The sequence below is a fragment of the Astyanax mexicanus genome, chromosome 6 (assembly GCF_023375975.1).
Source record: "Astyanax mexicanus isolate ESR-SI-001 chromosome 6, AstMex3_surface, whole genome shotgun sequence".
In the NCBI taxonomy this organism is placed as follows: domain Eukaryota; kingdom Metazoa; phylum Chordata; class Actinopteri; order Characiformes; family Acestrorhamphidae; genus Astyanax; species Astyanax mexicanus.
In genome coordinates this window covers 12384672-12404830 of record NC_064413.1, presented here as the reverse complement: position 1 = coordinate 12404830, position 20159 = coordinate 12384672, and the positions used below count along the sequence as shown (strand labels likewise).

At 37.6% G+C, this 20159-nt stretch overlaps 1 protein-coding gene across 6 annotated transcripts in view; it reads right to left on the bottom strand.

Moving 5' to 3' along the window:
- The window catches only part of asic1c (acid-sensing (proton-gated) ion channel 1c), a 222435-nt gene that overhangs the window by 22084 nt on the left and 180192 nt on the right, over positions 1-20159 (bottom strand). For all 6 annotated transcript variants that reach the window (XM_049480485.1, XM_022673947.2, XM_022673949.2 and 3 more), the window contains exons 4-8: positions 8834-8984; positions 6931-6987; positions 3886-4039; positions 2358-2449; positions 2142-2221 (exon numbers count right to left, since the gene is read on the bottom strand). In XM_049480485.1, the coding sequence (XP_049336442.1) occupies positions 2142-2221; positions 2358-2449; positions 3886-4039; positions 6931-6987; positions 8834-8984 (534 nt within the window). The remainder of the gene's footprint in view (positions 1-2141; positions 2222-2357; positions 2450-3885; positions 4040-6930; positions 6988-8833; positions 8985-20159) is intronic.

Here is a 20159-nt window from a genome sequence, read left to right as displayed (position 1 = left end):
TTTACTACAAATCTCTGTCCTTCAGCTTTTTCTCAAAAAAAAAAATCTCTGGATTTTCATGTAACATTTTTTCTGTTCAGCTGTTCATGTTCCCACAGCACAGTGTTCTGAGCACCATGCTTCAGTACAGGGATGACATTGACAGAATGCTCTCAGTTGGGTTCTAGTCTTTCAATTTGTGATATTTCCTCTGTGAATTGATTAGAATATAGACAACAAACAGGAATGCTCAGTGATTTCATATTTTTTTTCTCTCTATTGATCTCAGTACTTTTACCTCTGAGCTGCTTTGAATGCTCTGAGTGCTCTGCAGGGTTTCGCACACACTGGTGTTTTAATTCTAAAGTTGTGAGTCTGCAGGCAGGAGTGACTTTACTTGTGTCTATTTAACTTATGATTCTCAAACCTCTTACAATACGTACCACCAATTATCAACCTAACACATCTCAGTCACATCTATAAATCTAAGAAACGTGCCACATACACACCTATACACCTAGAGTGGACTTGATGTAGCCTCCACACAAAATATATCATTTCTTTTGCCAGTGATATTTTACCTGGTGTGTAAAGCATGACAGCTAGCATGGTGTGATGTTTGCTTACTGTTTTTGTTTAGAGCAGTGTACCTAACAAAGAACTTAATGTGTGTAGCATTGTTGTGAACTACGGTGTCTACATAGCATTCCCTTGAGTCTGAGGCAAATTGAGCCCTTCCAACCAATAAATAACCATATCTTAACCACCTCTTCCTATTGTGAGAAATCAGTTATTTACTGATTGTCTTTAGCTAGTTTCAAATATTGATAAAAATTTATTTAGGGACTTTATGGTCCAGCGGTCAAGGACCTCCAGTTTGAATCCCGGGTTATGCTGCTTGCCATCAGCAGCTGGAGTCTGAGAGAGCACAATTGGCTTTGCTCTCTCTTGGTGGCTAGATGACGCTCACATCACTCCTAGTTTAATGTTGATCAGTGGAGGCATCTGTTAGCTGATGTATGAGAGCTGGGGATCCGGCGCTTTCCTCAGAGTGTGCTGCCTACAGCTACCCAGTAATGCTGCATCAGCAGCAGGTAGAAAAGAGGCACTGACTGGCTTGAGGTGTATCAGAGGAGTAATGCACTAGCCTTCAGCCTCCTAGCATTGGGGGCATTACTAGTGATAGAGGAGTCCTAACGATTGGGTTGGGTTATTGGTCTTCCAAATTGGGGAGAAAATTGCTACAAAATCATGTCCCAATGCAACATAAATGATACAACATTTTTTGGTTGACTACGTAATTTCATATTTGTCCCTTAATTTCTTTCTTGTATTTAATGTTAATCTACAATGCAAAAAAAAAAGAAATAAAGAAATAAATAAAACATTTAATGGTAAGTCCAAACTTTTGCCTGGTACTTTATGTGGAACTTTCCACTTTAACATCTTAATGGTTAAAATGTTGGAACAGACCTGTAAAAGCATTAAAACGCTGGAAAGGTGCCAGTTTTATCTCAAGCTCTAAACCAAGCACACGTACAGTCTGCACAGTATACAGTATGTGTACAGTAAGAGACTTCTCTTAGAAAGGGTCAAAGTTATGAAAGAAACTTTACACAGCTTTACACAGTGTCTTTAATGTAGAAAACAACTGATTTCTCCTGAAATGAAGAGATGGTTGATGTATGTTTGTTTTTGTTGGAAGGGCACATATTAATTCCAATGCAGAAAATAATGTGAATGATTGCAGACTGTTTAGTTTAACGTATTGAGTTCCACAAAGACCAACTGTAGGGACTATGCCAATGAGGTTATTAATTATAGTACTCTAGTTATGAGAGAAGAACTAAAGTGTGGGTTTATATACTGGGTCTAACAGGTTAAAGAACTAAACACAATCTAATGTAATGTTGAGAACATTACAGATAAGCTTTTTAGAGATTTAAATCCTTCAATAAAAAAATACATTTTACTTTTTTGCAGATCACCCAAAATATGTTTTAATGATAAATCTAAAATGTTTTATAAAATCTGAAAATTTGCATATTTGTTAAAAGCATACATATTAATTGATGATTTCTGATAACTGACTAATCAAGTTTACTGAGTCAATGTGAAAGATCTAGTCTACATAATCTGCAAACAACAGAAATGCAGCGTACCTCATACAAGTAGTCGAATATTTCCAGTATTGTCAGGACACTCGCTCCTATAAACAGACCCATCTGACCCCCAATGTCACCTGAGAGAAGGAGGATATGTCAAGTTACAGTTCACCAGATGTAAAAGAAGAAGCATCAGATCACTCAATACTGTAAAACTCAATACTGCATGCACTAAAGACTGTGCTCAATGTGATTCAGATAAAAATATCTCACCAAGCAATCCAGCCACTTCATATGCTTTCTTCTGCTCAATCTTTTCATAGTTCAGAGCCTCAAAAAAGATATCTAGAACTAGAATGTTGTCTCTGTGAATAAATAAACAAGTGAGATTTTTTTCAAATGCATATCAAACACTAATGTTATACCCAGCATGCATTGAAACTGTACCAAAAGTTCTGGAAAAAAATAAGAGACCACTTAAAAATTATGAGTTTCTTTGATTTTACCAAATTGAAAACATATAGAATATAATCAAGAGGATGATGGATGATCACAAGCCATCAAACCAAGAACTGCTTGAATTTTTGCACCAGGAGTGGCATAAAGTTATCCAAAAGAAGTGTGTAAGACTGGTGGAGGAGAACATGCCAAGGGTTACTCCACCAAACCAGAGTTATTCCACCAAATATTGATTTCTGAACTCTCAAATCTTTATGAATATGACATTTTCTTTGCATTATTTCAGGTCTGAAAGCTCTGTATCTTTTTTTGTTTTTTTCAGCTATTTCTTATTTTCTGCAAATAGATGCTCTAAATGACAATATAACATATATATTATTAGCAAAATCAGATAAACTGATTCAGAAACTGAAGTGGTCTCTTAATTTTTTCCAGAGCTGTACTTAAGTTACATTTTGTAAATTTGGTCCAGTTCGTTTTGGTTTCACACTGCAGTTTAGGCTCAGCACAAAATTGGTTATTTTTCCTTTTCTTTGTGTTTAAAGGCTAAGAGGTTTTCACGTTGCAAAAAAAGAACCATAGTTTGGTAGATCCAGGCCAATACCATCTCTTGTGAACAGACCAAACTCAGGTCTTTTGGTCTCTGTCAGGGTTTGTGGTACCTTTTTACACCTGATACTTTGGTTCGGAGCAACCTGAAAAGTCAGAAAGTTCGGAAGGTGTGGAAGAACCCTTACATTAGGTAATTAATCGTGTAAGTTTAACAAAAAATAGTTTCATATTAATTTAATTACAAATATACTGCCATTGAAATTAAACTGACAGCCCAGAAAATATACCCATGTGGGGCCTGTGTGGGTAGAACGAATGGGAACCAGAAGATTTTGTTCACAAGTTCCTAGATGGGATAGTTCCTGTTGTGACGTTAAGGTGGGCTGCAACTATGCTGCTCTAATTCCAATTCAAACCCACTCAGAGCCCAGGCCCACCTGAAACCCATCTAGCCCACACTGCACCCACATGAACCCCACCTGAACATGTTGGTTGAGTCCAATTAAAGGCTTTACATGTTGTACAGGGATGTGTAATCTAATCTAATGTGATATTGTGCTGTACGTGGAGATTAAAGGCCAATTTATACTTCTGTGTCAAACCTACGCCCAGCCTACGCGTATCCATCTGCGTGTATCTGCAGCTCTGCGTCCCTCTGCAGTTTAATTACCAGGGAGGTGCATGTCGAGCTATGGCATAGGCTACGGCATAAGTATAGCAGAAGTATAAAAATTGGCCTTAAACATTATTCATACACTCTTCACCGTAAAGTGAGTTGATGATTTCGTACCCGATGTACTGCTCAGTTTTGTTGAACTTCTTGGCCAGGTATTTGGCGGAAGCTTTGCTGGGTATTTTTACCATCGACAGCTCCTTGCCGTATCGGGTCATGTTGCAGGGTGTCTGACACACACAGTAATCGTTGTCTTTCTCCACAAGAAAATCTGCAAATTACGACAGCATACATTTCAAACCCTTTCATTGTATAATTATAATTATAATATGAAAAAGCATTATATAAACAATTGAGTATACAAATTCAGTGTAAACTATTTGTAATGTTGAAAAGTCAAATTAAATGATTCAATTGAATCCTGTGTTGTTTTAATTAAACAAGTTATACAACCTAAATGTATACAAATATGCATATTCAAATTAGACAGATGTGATTAAAAAAATAAACTATGTCAACTCAGGCATGTCTACTTTTTTCTTTACTTAAACACATAAAAAGAATACATTTCTATAGAATATACGCTACTAGTCAACGTTTTTGAACACCCCCATTTTTCCCCTTTATTTCTGCCATTTAATCTCTAAGTCCAGTCACTAATAGGGAATGGTACAAAATCCAGTGTACAACATTTTGCAGTAAACTGACAGGAAACAAACTAAATACTGAAAAAGAAAAAGTTTTAGTATAGTAAAAAAAAAAAAACGATATAACCTGAAAAAAAATCATAGTGTTTAAAAAGAGGGGTTGATTTTTAACAAACAGTTTATTGGTTAAGTTTATTGGCTTTGTCTGCACCATTTACACACAGCACACACACACTTTCATCATCAACTAGAAAAACACACAGAGAACTCTGTAACTATTTATAGAAGAACTATCTCTGTAGAGAAATGACAGAAAGCAGTGAGTACTGTTTCCTACACCTTCAAAAGACTCTAGGAAACTGGAGAAAACTGGTACAGAAATAGGCACGTCTGGCTGACCCACATGGCAACAGAGCCTTAATCTCAGTTTAACAAGGTGAAGTGCAGTAATAAAGTCATTGATGAGATGAGAAAATATAAAAAAGTTTTTTTTTTTTTAATCTTTCAATATATGGTTAACTTTACCATCAGGGTACATTACTTAACACTACTTACAGCAGAATTAATTGACACTTATTAAGTCATTATGAATGTTAAAACACCTTCTTCGCTTTCAGGAAGTCAATATAAATATATTGTAATCCAAAAAAATGTTATATTTTACTGTGCATTTGTCACGTTCTTGTCCTGTTCTGTGTCTCTCCTGTCTGTCTCTGTGCTTCTGTTTGTTTATTTACCTTCTCTAAGCACACCGTCACATCGTCTTCGTCAGTTCAGGTTGCATGTTATTTTGGGTCAAGTCTAAGTTCTTCTAAGTTAGTTTGGGTTTATTGTTTGTTGTTTTGTTCTGTTAATTAAAATATTCGCATCCGCTCATTGCTGCACAGCTGACAGAAGAACCGAGCGATATTGACACAGTGAGTCCGTCCCTGTTTTCTGTCCAGTCCCCTGTCCAGTCTGCATTAAAGTCTCCTGTCCAGTCTCTGTTCCAGTACCCGTTCCATGTTCAGTCCCCGTTTTCTGTCCCGTCTCATGTCCCGTCTTCAGTCTCTTCCTGTGTCTTTCCTGGCCCTTCTTTTTTGGATCCTGGGTGTCGGTTTTCGCACCCCAGGAATTGCGCACTGTTCTCTCCATGTGTATTTAAGCCCCTGTGTTTTCAGTGTTAGTTTGTCAGTTCTTGTATGTTTCTTTGTCAGTTCTGGTTGCATGTTTCTTTGTCTTAAGTCTACTCCTTGTTTCCTTGTTGTTTTAGTTTTGGTTTATTGTTTGTTGATTTGTTTTCTGTTAATGAATATATTTGCATTTGCGTCCGCTCTCCCCGTCCTCTCCTTGCTGCTCCCTGACAGCATTAGTGTTCTGCTCTCCACATATATTAATAAGTAATTAAGTGCATTGTATTCTAGAGCATATTTAAACACTTAAAGCATGGAATTGTTTTACACATCATGAAATAAAAATTATAATAAAAAGAAAAGGAAGAAAAATAATGAAAGATCATTACTTAAAACATCATAATTTCACGTTAAAAGTAAAAGTCGGCTATTTCCAAAGCTAAACAATATAGGCAAAATTTTATCTGAATCTGAATAGATAGACTGTTCCAAAATCTTGGAGTAATCACTGGAAGAGCTCGGGTACCCTCTCTTTATTTATTCTGGGGAATCCTCAGAAGAAGCTGGTCAGCAGATCAGCACAAGGCTTAGTGAATGTAGTGGAAATAGTTCTGTGATATGAGTGGAAGCCATAAACTTACAATAAAACTTTAAATTACATTCTATAAAATAAATTGAATTGGAAGCCAATGAAGGGATCTCACTATTGCTGAGATGTGAACATCCCTTTTTTTGGACATGGTGTAATCGCGCCAGAGAGAACTGACTGAACCCAAGAAGCAGTTACTGAGTTACAGTAGTCCAATGAATAAATTGCCTTTTCCAAGTCGCTAGCAGTCAAGAATGGCTTATTCTGCTGGTTAATCCTCAGGTGGGAAAAGCTCCCTTTGATTACGGAACAGATAAGTCTATCAAATTAAATGTCCTCATCAAAAATCACTCCTAGGCTTTGGAACGTTATAATACACTGCCTGGACAAAAAAAAAAAAAAAAATCGCCACCTGGATTTAACTAAGCAAATGATCTGGGGTTGCTGCAGTTGGTCAGATAGTGTATAAGCCAGTAAATCTATTTCTTTGCTATTTTTGAAGAGTCTTAACATTTCTGGGTGGATATTGGAGAATTTGGAAGTCAGAATGCAGATTTCCATTAATAAAGGAATAATTATGGTTCCCCTGTGTTGAAAAGCAAGCTGTTTTCTGAAGGCCTACCACAAGTCTTTCATCAAAAAGTTCCCCACCTTTAATATTCATCTGTCTTAATATTTGATCAAGTTTTAATGAAAAAAAGTCTCTTTAGGGTACCTTCAGCTTTACCCAAGACTTATTAAGACTCTGCAGGTGATTATGCATAGACTAGTGATGGATGAGAAACTACAGTTTTCCCTTCCCACACTCTCTTACCCAGCGCCGGGTCTGCACAGTCCTTATACTGCTCTGGTGTGCACACTGTGGAGGTACCTATTAAACAGTTCAAAAACAAAACACTCAAAATGCTTAATGACCAATCATTACCATAGAGAATGAGTATTAATACATATAAATTACACTGTCAAGTGAACAATCTGTCATCATTTGCAAATAAACCTATTATACAGTTTAATGAAGTTAACTGTATATCTATCAATTACAAATCTACAAACTCAGTTCCAAAAATGTTGGGATGCTTTAAAAAGAGTAAACAGGTCATAAGCGCCCATTTTTGTTTCATAAGCCTTCACAGATGCAGTATATTATACTCAAAAAACAAGAAAAAACTAAACAAACATAACAATAATGACTATTCCTGAGCAATCAATTTAGCAATATATGTTTTTTGTTAATTAATTATATAGTAGTCCAAGCACCACATACTGTAAGTGCTCAACCAACAAAGTGGTTTAATGTTCAGCCTTTTTGTAAAATGTGTTTTCCATTAAAAATGTCACTGGTTTTATCTTTCATTGGTACATCATTTACCATATTTTTCGCACCGGATTATAAGGCGCACTATTTTCTGGTCTATTTTCATGCATAAGGCACACTGAATTATAAGGCGCATTTTAAGTGACACTAGTAAGGAACAGAGGTGTTACCATGTAATTCAGCAGGTCTCAATGCTGGGAGGTGGTGGGCTAACTAAAAGATAAGCTAAATAAACAAAACTGTAATACTTAAAAAAGATTTTCTTTTAAAGTCAAACAAGCGCTGGATGTTATTAGTGCTGGAGAACTGAACTGAACTCCTGTATAACAACTATACTTCAGCAGAGTGGCTTTACTGTTTCTTAACACCTGACAGGTAAGATTCATACATATGGCGCAGCGGATTATAACATGCACTGACGATTCTTGGGAGAATTAAAGGATTTTAAGTGCGCCTTATAGTGCAAATAATACAGTAAATAAATGTACAAATAACTAATCTATAATTTATGCATATTCATACAGCCAGTAAATTATGTAATAACATGCATTGTGCATATTAGAAATATTGTGCCTTTTCAAAAGTGGGCTTTTCTGTAGCATGACCCAAATGATTTGTTTACAATAGATAATTCTAATAACACCATATCACACGTTAAGAAAAACCTAAAAACATTAACTTATATAAAACATGTTGGGATGGAACAGCAAAAGACTGGAAAGCTATTAATAAAAAACTGATTCAATAAGAGTAATTTGCAGCTAACTCTCAAAGTCTCTCAAAACCAAAAATATTTTTGTTCAATGAAAAACTGTGTTTGGAAACAATTCAAATTCATCGGACCACAAAACAGTTTTCCATTTTTCCTTAGTTTATTTTAATTAAGTTCAGCATAAAGAAGATGTACAGTGTGTTGGGATATATATATATTGGGGTCTTCTTTGCACGGTACATGTATTAGCTTTGTACATTTCCAGTACAGAATCATGTCAGTTTTAATGCAGCGCCACCTGAGGGCCCGGAAATCTTTTTTCCTTGCACACAGGGATTTCTCTAGAATCTTTTAATTTCATTTACTGTAGATGTTGGGAAATCCAAAGTCTGAGTAGCGTTTTCTGATTTTTTTTCCATTTTTATTATTATTTTGTTTTGTTTGTTGCAATTTGCAAACAAATCCTATTCCAGCTGTTTTTATTACTATTACATACTTTTTTCAGCCTTTTTGCTGCTGAAATTGCTCATGAAATTGAAAAATGTATCACTTTCAACATCTGATATGTGTTTTGTGCCCTATTATGAAAAAATATGGGTCTGTTAGATTTCCAAATCATTGCAAATCATTTGCAAACTTTTTTGAAACTGAGGTTGTACATAAAATGAAACAGTTTACATGTGTTCATACCTGGCATGTGAACCATCCTGCAGTTGCAGTTCTCCAGCAGATAGCGGGTTTCACAGTCAATACGACAGGCTGTTATGCTGTAGGTGGAGAAGAACTCAGAATCGATGGGAGTTGACTTGCAGTCGCCCCAGGGTGGTGGAAGGTACTGAAGCTGAGACACATCACATGGCTCCATTTAGAGAGTTATTTTCTTTTTTTTTGTTTTATAGCCTTATATATTTTCTATTCTTCTGTGTTTTGATTTGTCTGAGTATGTTTCTTATTGTATTGTGTTGTTGCTGCTGGATGCCTAAATTTCCTTCGGGATAAATAAAGTATCTATCTATCTATCTATCTATCTATCTATCTATCTATCTATCTATCTATCTATCTATCTATCTATCTCTCTATCTCTCTATCTCTCTATCTATCTATCTCTCTATCTCTCTATCTATCTATCTATCTATCTATCTATCTATCTATCTCTCTATCTCTCTATCTCTCTATCTCTCTATCTATCTATCTCTCTATCTCTCTATCTATCTATCTATCTATCTATCTATCTATCTATCTATCTATCTATCTTATCATTAATGGCACAACAGGTGCGATTCAATAACGAATCAATGACAAACGAGTCACGAGCAGCCAAGCAAAGAAAGAAAGAAAGATAGAAAGAAAGACTGTGTAAGTAGATACAACACAGAAGAGCAACACACTGAAGGACAACACAAAATCTATGAAGCCTAATCGAGCTGTTAAAGCACATATTAATAAAAGAGATCAAACAGAAATGGGATGCACAGACAAAACATGCTGCAACACACTGTTAATGTAACCTGGAGAAAACCAAAGACTTTTGAATTTCTTAGGGTAAGATTTAATGAAATTGTTTAAAAGCATCATTAATACCAGAATAATGTGAGTATACAGTCACTATACACTATAGCAGTCTTTCAAATATCACTCTCAAACTTCGTTTAAAGGCACTTAGAGCAGGCTAACTGAAGAACAGCCCACTTTGTTATCCAACAGCTGAATGGGCTTCACCTCTAGAACATCTGTAAAATTCAACACTCTGAGGGAACCTCCAGGGAGGACACCCAGGTGCTTGATCAGTGAGTTGTAACCTCCAAAATCAGATTTCTGTGACACCTGTCTCATCTTCCTTTGTGTGACATTAGGGCTTGAACTCCATTTTCAGAAGTCACCAATGTCATTCCTCTGCTGCGTTCCCCGCAATGCTGTCTGAAAAGAACTTTAAGAATGAAGAAGAACTCCGGTGTGAAGAGGCCTTGGGGTTTAGTGAAACATGATAAGTACAGCATTTTTGTTGAATAGCTCACCTCCATTCACCCCAGCATTCTGAAATACAGCGACAATGTTCCCAACAGGCTAACGATGCTATAATAAATTACTATTTTTACACAAACAACATACACAAAATAGCTCCACGCCAAAAGCCAAAGTCTCTCAAAGTTTTAAATTTTTCCTTAGTTCATTTTAATTGAGTTTAGCACATAATAGAAAGCAGTGATATTAGTGGAAATGCATGAATTCCTGCTGTTGCTGAAAATATCCCTATAATATTCATGCATTTTCACTGAATTAATTTAGCAGTCTGTCCCACTATCCTGCCTATTTGTTAATGGTCATCAGTCAACGTATCGAGATTTAAATTCAAGAAGGCAGCATCCAGAGAACTACCTCGTATTATTGTGTGTATGAACAGTGTTTTTACCTTAATATGCACAAAGTTCTCAGTGATTTCTTTGCATGAGCAACACTATGGCCCTGTCACTGTCATTGTAAGCCTGTTGGGAGCATCAGCTAAAAGCCCTGTATTTCGCAATGCTGTGAGAGAGCGAAGGTGGGCTATTTAACAAAGGTTTGTCTCATTATCATGTTTTATTACAACCCAAATCCATTTAACCCTGGATTTTTCCTTTAAGGCAAGAAACTACAAAAAGTAAAAAACTCATATTGATCATATTTATTGAGCTACACATACTGGATTAGTGTGTAATGCAACATACCACAGGTCTCAGCATGAAGATAAAAAGATTCCTACTGTTGTCTAATGGTGTCCATCCAACAGCATCCTACACATATTCATTTGTGGACAGCTCTGGCAATGAAGATAACCACAACATACAGCATAAAGCATCTTCAAGACAAGCTTTTAGGAGTGCAGCAGTATGTGGACGAGCATTGTCCTTTTGGAACATCAGACCAGAGTGTGTGTAGTTCAGCTTTTGTCTTGGTGAAGACAACAAGACAAAATGCATTGCCATGGCCGGTCACACCGCCACACCTATCCAAAATAGCAAGTGTGGGCAGCTAATGGATTCACTATCAACACTCTACCCAAAACAAAACATGTGCAAGAATTGCGTGAATCTGCAAGATGATTGGGGTGGATTACTGCAGGACACCATTAGGATCCTCTATGACTCCAAGATGGCAAGACATCTGTTATGTTGCATTACACATTACTTCTTATCTGTAATGGTCAATGAATATGACCAAGAAATGGCTGTATACAGCCAATACCTGCCAGCTGACAAAAAAAAACAGCAGGCATTTAACAATATAGACTTTACAGGCAAAAACCTAAGACAATGATTTTTTTTAACCACCATTTTTTTTCTACCACTACCGCATAAACTTAAAACATAAATGTCAAAAACTCGCCTACAACGCTAAAATGGACCAGCCCCATCCAGTGCAATTACCTCATCATACCTGAGCCCTTTTTAAATGGACCTAAGACTCCTGGACAACAAGCATCAAGGCTGATGGAAAGCAGTAATGTTTCACCCATAAAAAGAAAGAGGAAAATATCTTGTAGTCTCAGTGTGCTGTTTATATCTGTATTTCTGAACTGACTTCTGCTTCTGGCAGTGTCTTACTTTGATGGTATCTTTAGACTGTAGCCTATTTGCACTAGCTGAAGGCTATGCTTAGTAGACAACAAAGCACTTTTTTAAGTTGCTCTGGATAAGAGCATCTGCTATAGGCCATAAATGTAAATGAGCACCTTGTGAAAGCATAAACTGTAAGCTCCCCACCGTGGACCGCTACGGCTTTAGAGAATACAGCCCTCTTAGCTGACTGCACCACTCCAAAGCTCTCGTAAGACTGTGTGGACTTTTTAACATAATACTAACACTGCTTTTACAACCTTAAAGGACTCAAACCTAGAACAAGTGGGGACAGTATGTGGAATGCAATAACTTGTATTTGATTGCAGAAAGTATGAAACCAGGATATTTCATGTTTAGTCTGCAAAAATTAATTTCATTAATTAATAAATATACAGTCCTGCATTTTATTTAATTCCTGCAAAATTGGGCCAGAAAAGCCTAGAATGTGTCCCTTTATAATGTTGCCATTCCTTCTCACAATATTTAAAAAATGTTTTTGCACCAAGGATACCAAGAGGTGAAGTGTTTAAGATGTGAAACAGTACAGGGTCATCCTCTGTTTGTCTTTATTTGAGATGAACCAGGACTGCAAGCAGACCAGTCCAAAACAAGTACCCTCTTCTTCTGCAGCCATGCCTTTGTAATGTGTGCAGCATGTGGTTTTACATTGTCTTGTTGCAAAATACAAATATATTAAAGGCTGCACATGATGCTCTAATATTTCCCTATACTTTTCTGCATTAGTGCTGCAAAACCGAAGTGTACTGATACATCTCACAGTCTCTATAATTCTTGATTTCACTGTGTGAGGGTCCATCCCAGATGCCTCTGAACCCAGAGAACTTATTTTTTGTGGTATTTGTGAATCTATTTCTGTATTAAAGTGCTTGACAAAGTTTTTTTTTCCCCAAAAGCATCCCTTTTTCATGTGGTTTTATCAGCTATTATAGGAAGACAGTACTTGGTGCAGGATCAGAGATCACAGGTGTTCAGTTTAGGCTTGAGCACCTGCTCTTTTATGCACTAAAATGTCTCCTGATATCTTGAGGAATCCTTTCTATCGTTCTTTGGAGAACATAAGAGAGATATCATATCTCTGGTCTTAAAATGGTCCTAAATTGACCAAATCAAAACAAAAAAGTCAGAAATGGACGTATAATACATTAAATAATACATACATAATGCATAATAAAACAAATGAAATTAAGTTGACCTGACAAATTCAAATAATACCTTGGGCTCATACTGTCTGCAATAAAAAAAAAAATCAATGTACATGTAAAGGCTCAGAGAAAGTTCAATACTGATAAACACTGAGATAAAAACAGTTCTCACACAAAACAGCATGAAAATTAAATCGTTTTTGTTGACAATGATGACAAAGCTGATTATTTAGCTGATAGTGGTCAAAGAGGCACCAATGTCAAAGCATGGCTGCCATGCAACAGAGCGCATAGGGGACTTCTCATTTGAGCTGCCACAAAGAGCCACAGGCTGATAACCAAAATGGAGACACCAGAGGAAATGAGAACCGGTGGGCTGGACCTGCCAAAAGAGCCATTTATCTGACAAGGTGACAACGTTAGTTTCATGCATAATGAATATGCAGTCCACAGTGGGTTTGGTTCACAACCAGAATGCGGTTTTCTTAAAAGCATTAAAGACCATGAGACGAGCAGGATGAGACGAGCTTCAGTTAAGATGCAGTTAAGATGATCGCTTTTATGCTTTTGAGCAAGCCGGATAATAAAGTTAAGTCTGACAGGTGCATGCAGACACTGGTCGGAGACGTTGTCTCATACACTACCCTTTGCTCTTGTGTCGACACAAAGGTTTGGAAACCAGGCGTGACCCCGAATCCCAGCTCATTGGGGAATGGTGGCTCAGACTGAGAATGAAGCTGCACTTTAATACCAGCCTCATAGGATGTTTCATCTGTGAGAGTGAGCAGACACAAACCCTGCATTAACCCCTTTTAAACAGGGAATTCCTTTCGAAAATGTAAATTACTTTGTTATCTCATGATGTCTCAACTTTTACACAGATGGTATGATCTGGCATGGCCACGTCTGTTTCCAAATAATTTAATTTTTCACTTTGTTTGGTGCTTGAGAGTACCTTTTTGGTGCTCGATGATGAATTTACATGCTGTATGAGTGAGCTATTGGCACCATCTATTCATATACTGAACATATCTTTCCCCCTGACTCACCATCACTGTATAGTCTTTCCCCCTAAACTACCTTCCCATAATTTACAGTATATTCAATTGTGTTTGCCTGGACTTAGTGTTGTAGGCTATGAGAGCAAGTTTCAACTTACTCTATTGGGTGATTTTGAATGAGAGTTAAAATGTATAAGATGGTATTATGGTATGTTATCTGAGCCAAAGCGAGAATCAATACAAGCTTTTTACTAAAATGAATGAATGAAAAGAATGGTTCCCAAGTGAAAAAATAACAGATTAAAGCAAATAATCCACATCCATTCAATGTTAGCAATAAACTGAAAGTGAATAATGACATGTTTAATACTGCAAGTGAGAAATAAAGGCTAAGTAAAGAGCTGCTACCAGTTATAATCAGTTGACTATCATTTAATCAAGGTTAACAAGAGAAGGTGTGTTGATAATTCACACATAAGTGGAGCAAATGATGGTTATAAATGAAATGAAGCAGCTGTGCGTGATAATGTCTTAATTAAAGGGAAGATTTAATGTGCTAAGTAATGAATCCCAGTTTTGTCTTTATTCTCTTAAGTGAACGGTGTCACTTGTGTCTCTTTTAAGCCATGATTGATGATGATCCTCCTATCATCTCTTTATAGCAGTGGAATTAAATGAATATGAAAGAGCACGGTTCCCGGAATTAGTCTGCTAAATTTCTCCCAGAAAGCAATCTTGTTTGTCCAGCTCAACAACATTCTTATACATCTGGAATCTTTCCATATAAATGGATTTATTTGCATAATTTAGCTTTTTAACATTCGGAAATGTGCTCTGTGCTTGTAAAGGGGTGTCAGGGCATAAATTATGAGGCAATAATACAGAGGCTGACTGTGTTGTGGCCTGACTAATCATAGTAATAATAATGCCAGCTCATTCCATCACTGAATGCAGTGATTGTGCTGTTTCTGGGTTTACTGTGAAACATTGCTCTAAACAATCTGTTAATTACCACTGGCCTAACCAACACTGTTCACACAGAAAGCAGAACTTCAGTTTTGAAATATCCTTAACTCACATCTCCCTCAGGTGTTAAAACATTAGGAGGTCATTAGAGCAGTGTAATGATGCCACTACTCCTGTAAAACTAAAATCACTCGTTTAACCTTGTTCTGATTATTCTTCTTGCACACAAAGAGGATAATGAGTATTATCTAAGGGTGTACTCACACTAGGCAATCCGTGCATTTCCCGGGCACGAATACCTCCCAAAGCATGGCTAATCAATTGATTAGTGTGATTTCTCCAAAGAGGTGGGCCAGGGCACGGTTAGAGTGAGTACAGAACAAGATGACGTCAGTGATGCGATGTTCCTGTAAGCAAACATGATGATGTGGTGCCATAGTCAGCACACTGCCGTCAGAAAAATCATCCCATCTATGTCACTATGTATATAACTATGACTGAGATAACCTTTGGCACATATTTCTAAATAAGTTAAAGCTGATTATCTCTGATCTTTTATCAAGAAGAGAGGTTGCTTTTCATAGCGGGGGTGTTAAATTCAGCACAACACAGACTAGCCCACTGAGTAGTGAGTAATGACATAAGCATGCTCAGGCACGAATTGTTTAAACGCATTGTGAGTGCAGGCCAGCAGGGCAGTGTGGAAGGGACAGAACCATGCTCGAGCACGATTCAACTGAACCGTGCTTAGTGTGAGTACACCCTAAGCTATATAGAGATATACACAATTTAAAAGCCAAAAAAAGTACATTTCTGGTGTATTATAACTTGGCAACAGAGAGCACAGGTGCACCACTGACTGAAAAAACCTAGTCAACAGTCAGACGTTTATTGCTATCTTGGCAACACAGGCATGATGTGTGTGCCCATCTGCCACACACATCTTCGCTGGTTGTGCACACATATACATGCAGTAGAGCACAAACTCAATATTTACATGAACAATAAACAGAAAAAAAAAATAACATTGCTATTCCCGTAAATGAGCTGCTTGCACACTTTCACAGCATGACCGAGCAGAACCACAGAAGTGCTGTACTGTTAAAATACAAATCTGTCAAAGTCAGAGTGCACCTGGCTCTTAAAGGGAATAGCAAGTGACACACTGATTTTTTTTACGCACAAAACACACCCATAATTTATTAAGAGAAATAGCACATGCCTTTTGCACATTTCGAGCTGTGCAAGGTGTACTTTTCCTGTTGTTATTATAGCAAAGTTACACTGACATGCCCTAAATCAAACTGCACGGTGCACGGTTGATGGCTCACCCATAGATGGCAAAAATAGGGTCCATGAATATTGCTCTATGTTCTATAGTGAACAAAATACTGGTTTATGAGATTTTCAAAATTTTGCACTCTGTTTTTACATTCATTTACAAACGTTTTTTGGAACTGGGGTTGTATATCTGTTCGTGTTAGAGCGAGAGCGCCTTTTCACATCAGTGATTATATTATTAATATCAGGATATCAGCTCACATTTCCCTCAGGTGTAAAAACATTAATATTTCATTAGTGCAGTGTAATGATGCCACTAATTCCCTTGTTAAAAAAACACCCTTTTACCTTTTTAACTTTTGCTTGCTCTACTTGCGCACAAAGATGATAATGACTAGTACCTTAAAAGCTTTTTAAAAGGGGTGACAAATAAAGGGAAAAAATAAGGGATTTAGTTCACTGTCTGAACAGTTTCAATGTGGCTATGCAAAGGCCATACCACAATATTTACACATACTATGTTCATGCAGTACTATATTAAACCTGTCATGGGCTTGGTGGATGAGGGCACCACCATTTAGAAAAAGGTTAGAAGAAAAGCTCTACACACTCACTCTACTGCTTTCAGGTGCCAAAGTTTGTTTTTCTTTAATTCAGCACCATCACCTCCCGTTTAGTCCTGCCCTGTTACCCAGGGGGTAGGGTAATTCCTACTGTCCATATATGACAGAACCTGCGAGGGTCCTGACATGAAACACTCACAACTGTAGAAGTTGTTTAGCTCTTTGTCTGACATCTCTGTAGATCTGTGGCTGTGGTTTCACACCACTAAACACTGAACAGATGTTCGGAGGGGTTTTTAAATTGCATTATTAATTTAACATCACCGTTTATTCAAGCAATAATACACAAGAGGCAGTGCCAATATTACACGTTATAGCACAAACCTTTATTATTACTGCGATAAATCCACAGGTCCATTATCGCTGTTTATACAACAGTTATTTCCAACCTCACAGTCTGATTGGTTGAGAAGTGTTCTAGCCGTGCCGATATTTGTGATAACAGCACATGATTCTCACACTAAATCTGTATCACTCCACAGGCATATACACACAGACATTTTTGTAGAAGCAGCAGCATTAGCTTAGCACAGGCTAGCGCCCAGCCACGGCACACTCACCCAAAGCCCGCAGCGCTGACTTGTCTTTTGTGGGAAAAAAAACAAAAAAAAACAAAAAAAAAACAAAAAAACAAACCATCAGTCACCTCGACTGCAGTCTGATAACCGGAATGGTAACCAGCCAGGCTGGGCTAAGCTATGCTAAGCTAAGCAAGCTACGCTAACCTAACCACACTTCTGCAGGCGCAGCTAGTTAACCAACACCACCCAGCACACAGGCAGAAATGCTTGCAGACACGCAACTTTTACATGAAGACGACTCCGCAGAGCAGGAGAGGAGAGTTTCAGCGTTATTTCACGGTCCTAACCTTTTGTATTTCAAGGCAACATTCATGGTGTTAGCCTGTATAAACCATAGGCCAGTTTGTAGTTACAGTTCTGTTTCAGGCTACATGTTTTGGAACTACTTTTTGGCTGAAGGCACAGTCCGAAATAAAGTATATTCATTATGAATTTCTTGAGGGTCTTTTATTTTCTTTATTCATTTTGTCTTCTTCGGCTCGTGCCTACAACCAACAGTGATTTTATTCACACACTCCCTCTCGTGTTCTATTGCTTTATTATTGAAAGATTTGAGGTTAAAGAGGTCGAGAGTTCAATTGCTGCTCTGTTTGTAGCTGCGTTGTTTGGCTTGTAATGGTTGCTAAGTTACCTGTATGTGGCGGAGTAACACACGGAGAGCTTCAGTTACAGTGCATTACCGGCTAATAATGGCATAATGCATTACCGGCTAATAAAACGCCTCTCGGCCAATCACATTGCAGGGTCGGGACTAACTGTGGTATAACAGTAGTTAGATGTATTGTTTGTTCTGACAGTTTGATTGTGTCCTACAGTGATGTTCTCAGTTACATAACGAACTGTTGTTTTTCTCATTTTCCTTACATACTCCAATAAAACACAAGCATCACACTCCGTAAATGTACACCCCCAACCACACTTACCATCACTATTTACTAATGACATGTCACCTTAATCACAGTTCCTGTTGAAACAATGGCCAGTTAGCAATCATTGAGCAGCTACATTGACAGAGCAGAAAAATGTATTCCAAATTCATCTTTCTTTTCATATGTGGCGTTGTGGCTCAGGCCAGCCTAAAAAACAATCAGCCATTGAGGCTCATGATAGAGTGCATGTATTGAATTGTGGAATTAGTGTTAAACAGATATAGCGGTTGTGTTATACAGGTACTTGTATGCTTCAGGGCAGTGGCTGTCTAAGTTGATTCATAGTCACAGTGGACGAGGTACACAGACCGGTAAATAAGAGCTGGGGGTTAGTCTGGATCCTAAATGTGGTTTAAAAAAAAAAAAAAAAAAACCCAATACATATCTGATAACAAAGCAACTTTAGCCAAGATCTCCACAGCCAGTTTTTAAAGCCTATACGCTTTATTCTCCTATATCACTATAGTCTACCAAAACGAGGCTGTGGGGTATGAATGTAGCGTTGTACTGCTGGGTACTGCGGGGCTTTCTTTCTTCAAAAAGAAAGAAATCTTATAGAGCTCAAACCTTCCATGGTTTCCTGAAAGATCCTGTACTTTACCGCCGTAAATGGATTCACAAAATCAGTAGAGATCGCCATTTCAATTTAAGATGTATGATACTGTGCTAGCTGCTAGCTAAGGCTAGCCATATTAATATTACCCAGCCAGCCAATCGAGCCAGATAACCGTTAGCTGAGAGACAGCAAGCTATAGCTAAACCCAGTTCTCTGGTTTTGACCTGAGTAACCCTGAACTGCTTACATTCTCAGTTTAACGTTAGAGTAGCCTGATTAGCTAGTTAATTATCCTAGCATGGGGAGCCTGGTCTTACAAGAGTCTACACTTACATGCATAACTGGACTGTATTTTGAATTTAACGGTTGTGTAATTTTATGTCTGATTTGATATTACAAATTAACATGGACACAAAAGTAAGTTCAGAACACTTTACATGTGAAAGTTTAAGAAACGAAGTTGTGCCCACGTTATTTACATGGACAGATAGTTCAGTGAAGCCTGTAAGGAGGACTGTAGTTAGACGAACTACAGGGTATTTTTCTACAGTCACTAAGTTAGTTACTAAGCTAGCTAACATGCAAGTTTTTAATACAGCAAACAAAAGCAATTACCTAGCTATCTTCCACGTCCTGCACATAACCCTCAATCCAGTTGCTGTAGCCTTTTAATAAAAAAAGACTGGGAAACCTTGCACTTATTTTCTGCCCATTTTTTGACTGCTTTCACTGTTAATTCAGGAAGGTGTGCGAGGTTAGTTGTTCGCACAGGCGCTGCCAATTAAACTGGTGGATATTCTGCCTTTATGTAAGGGGGTCTCATGTATTTACCATCGATTAAGATTTTAAAAGTCCTGTAGTGTGAGCCAGGCATTACAGGAATAACCAACAAACAGCTCTTTAATATCAGCTATTCAAGAATGTTTTAAACAGAGTAAGTAAAGAAGTTAAAGAAGAGTCATCATGCAGGTTCAGTCTTTTTTACCCAGTATGTATTTCTCCCTGGGTTTAAGTGCCTTTTCACATCATTGATTATATCAGTACACTCGTGCACAGTAATGGACCTGTGTGGTGTTAAAGTGACCTCATACCATTTATTATTCATTTACAAGTGGCTTTGATGAGCACCAGAGAAGGACGGGACCCCTCCTGTGATTGCTGGTTGCGTGTACGGTTTCTTTTTTCAGCTTTGATTGGGCTCTTTCTTGCCATTGTGGCTTTGACTTGATTATCTGGGGTATCATATTCCATTTAATTTAATTCCTTTAGTCTCGTTTCCAGATTTCTATAAAGCTGTTCACAGATTTGTGACACCACCTG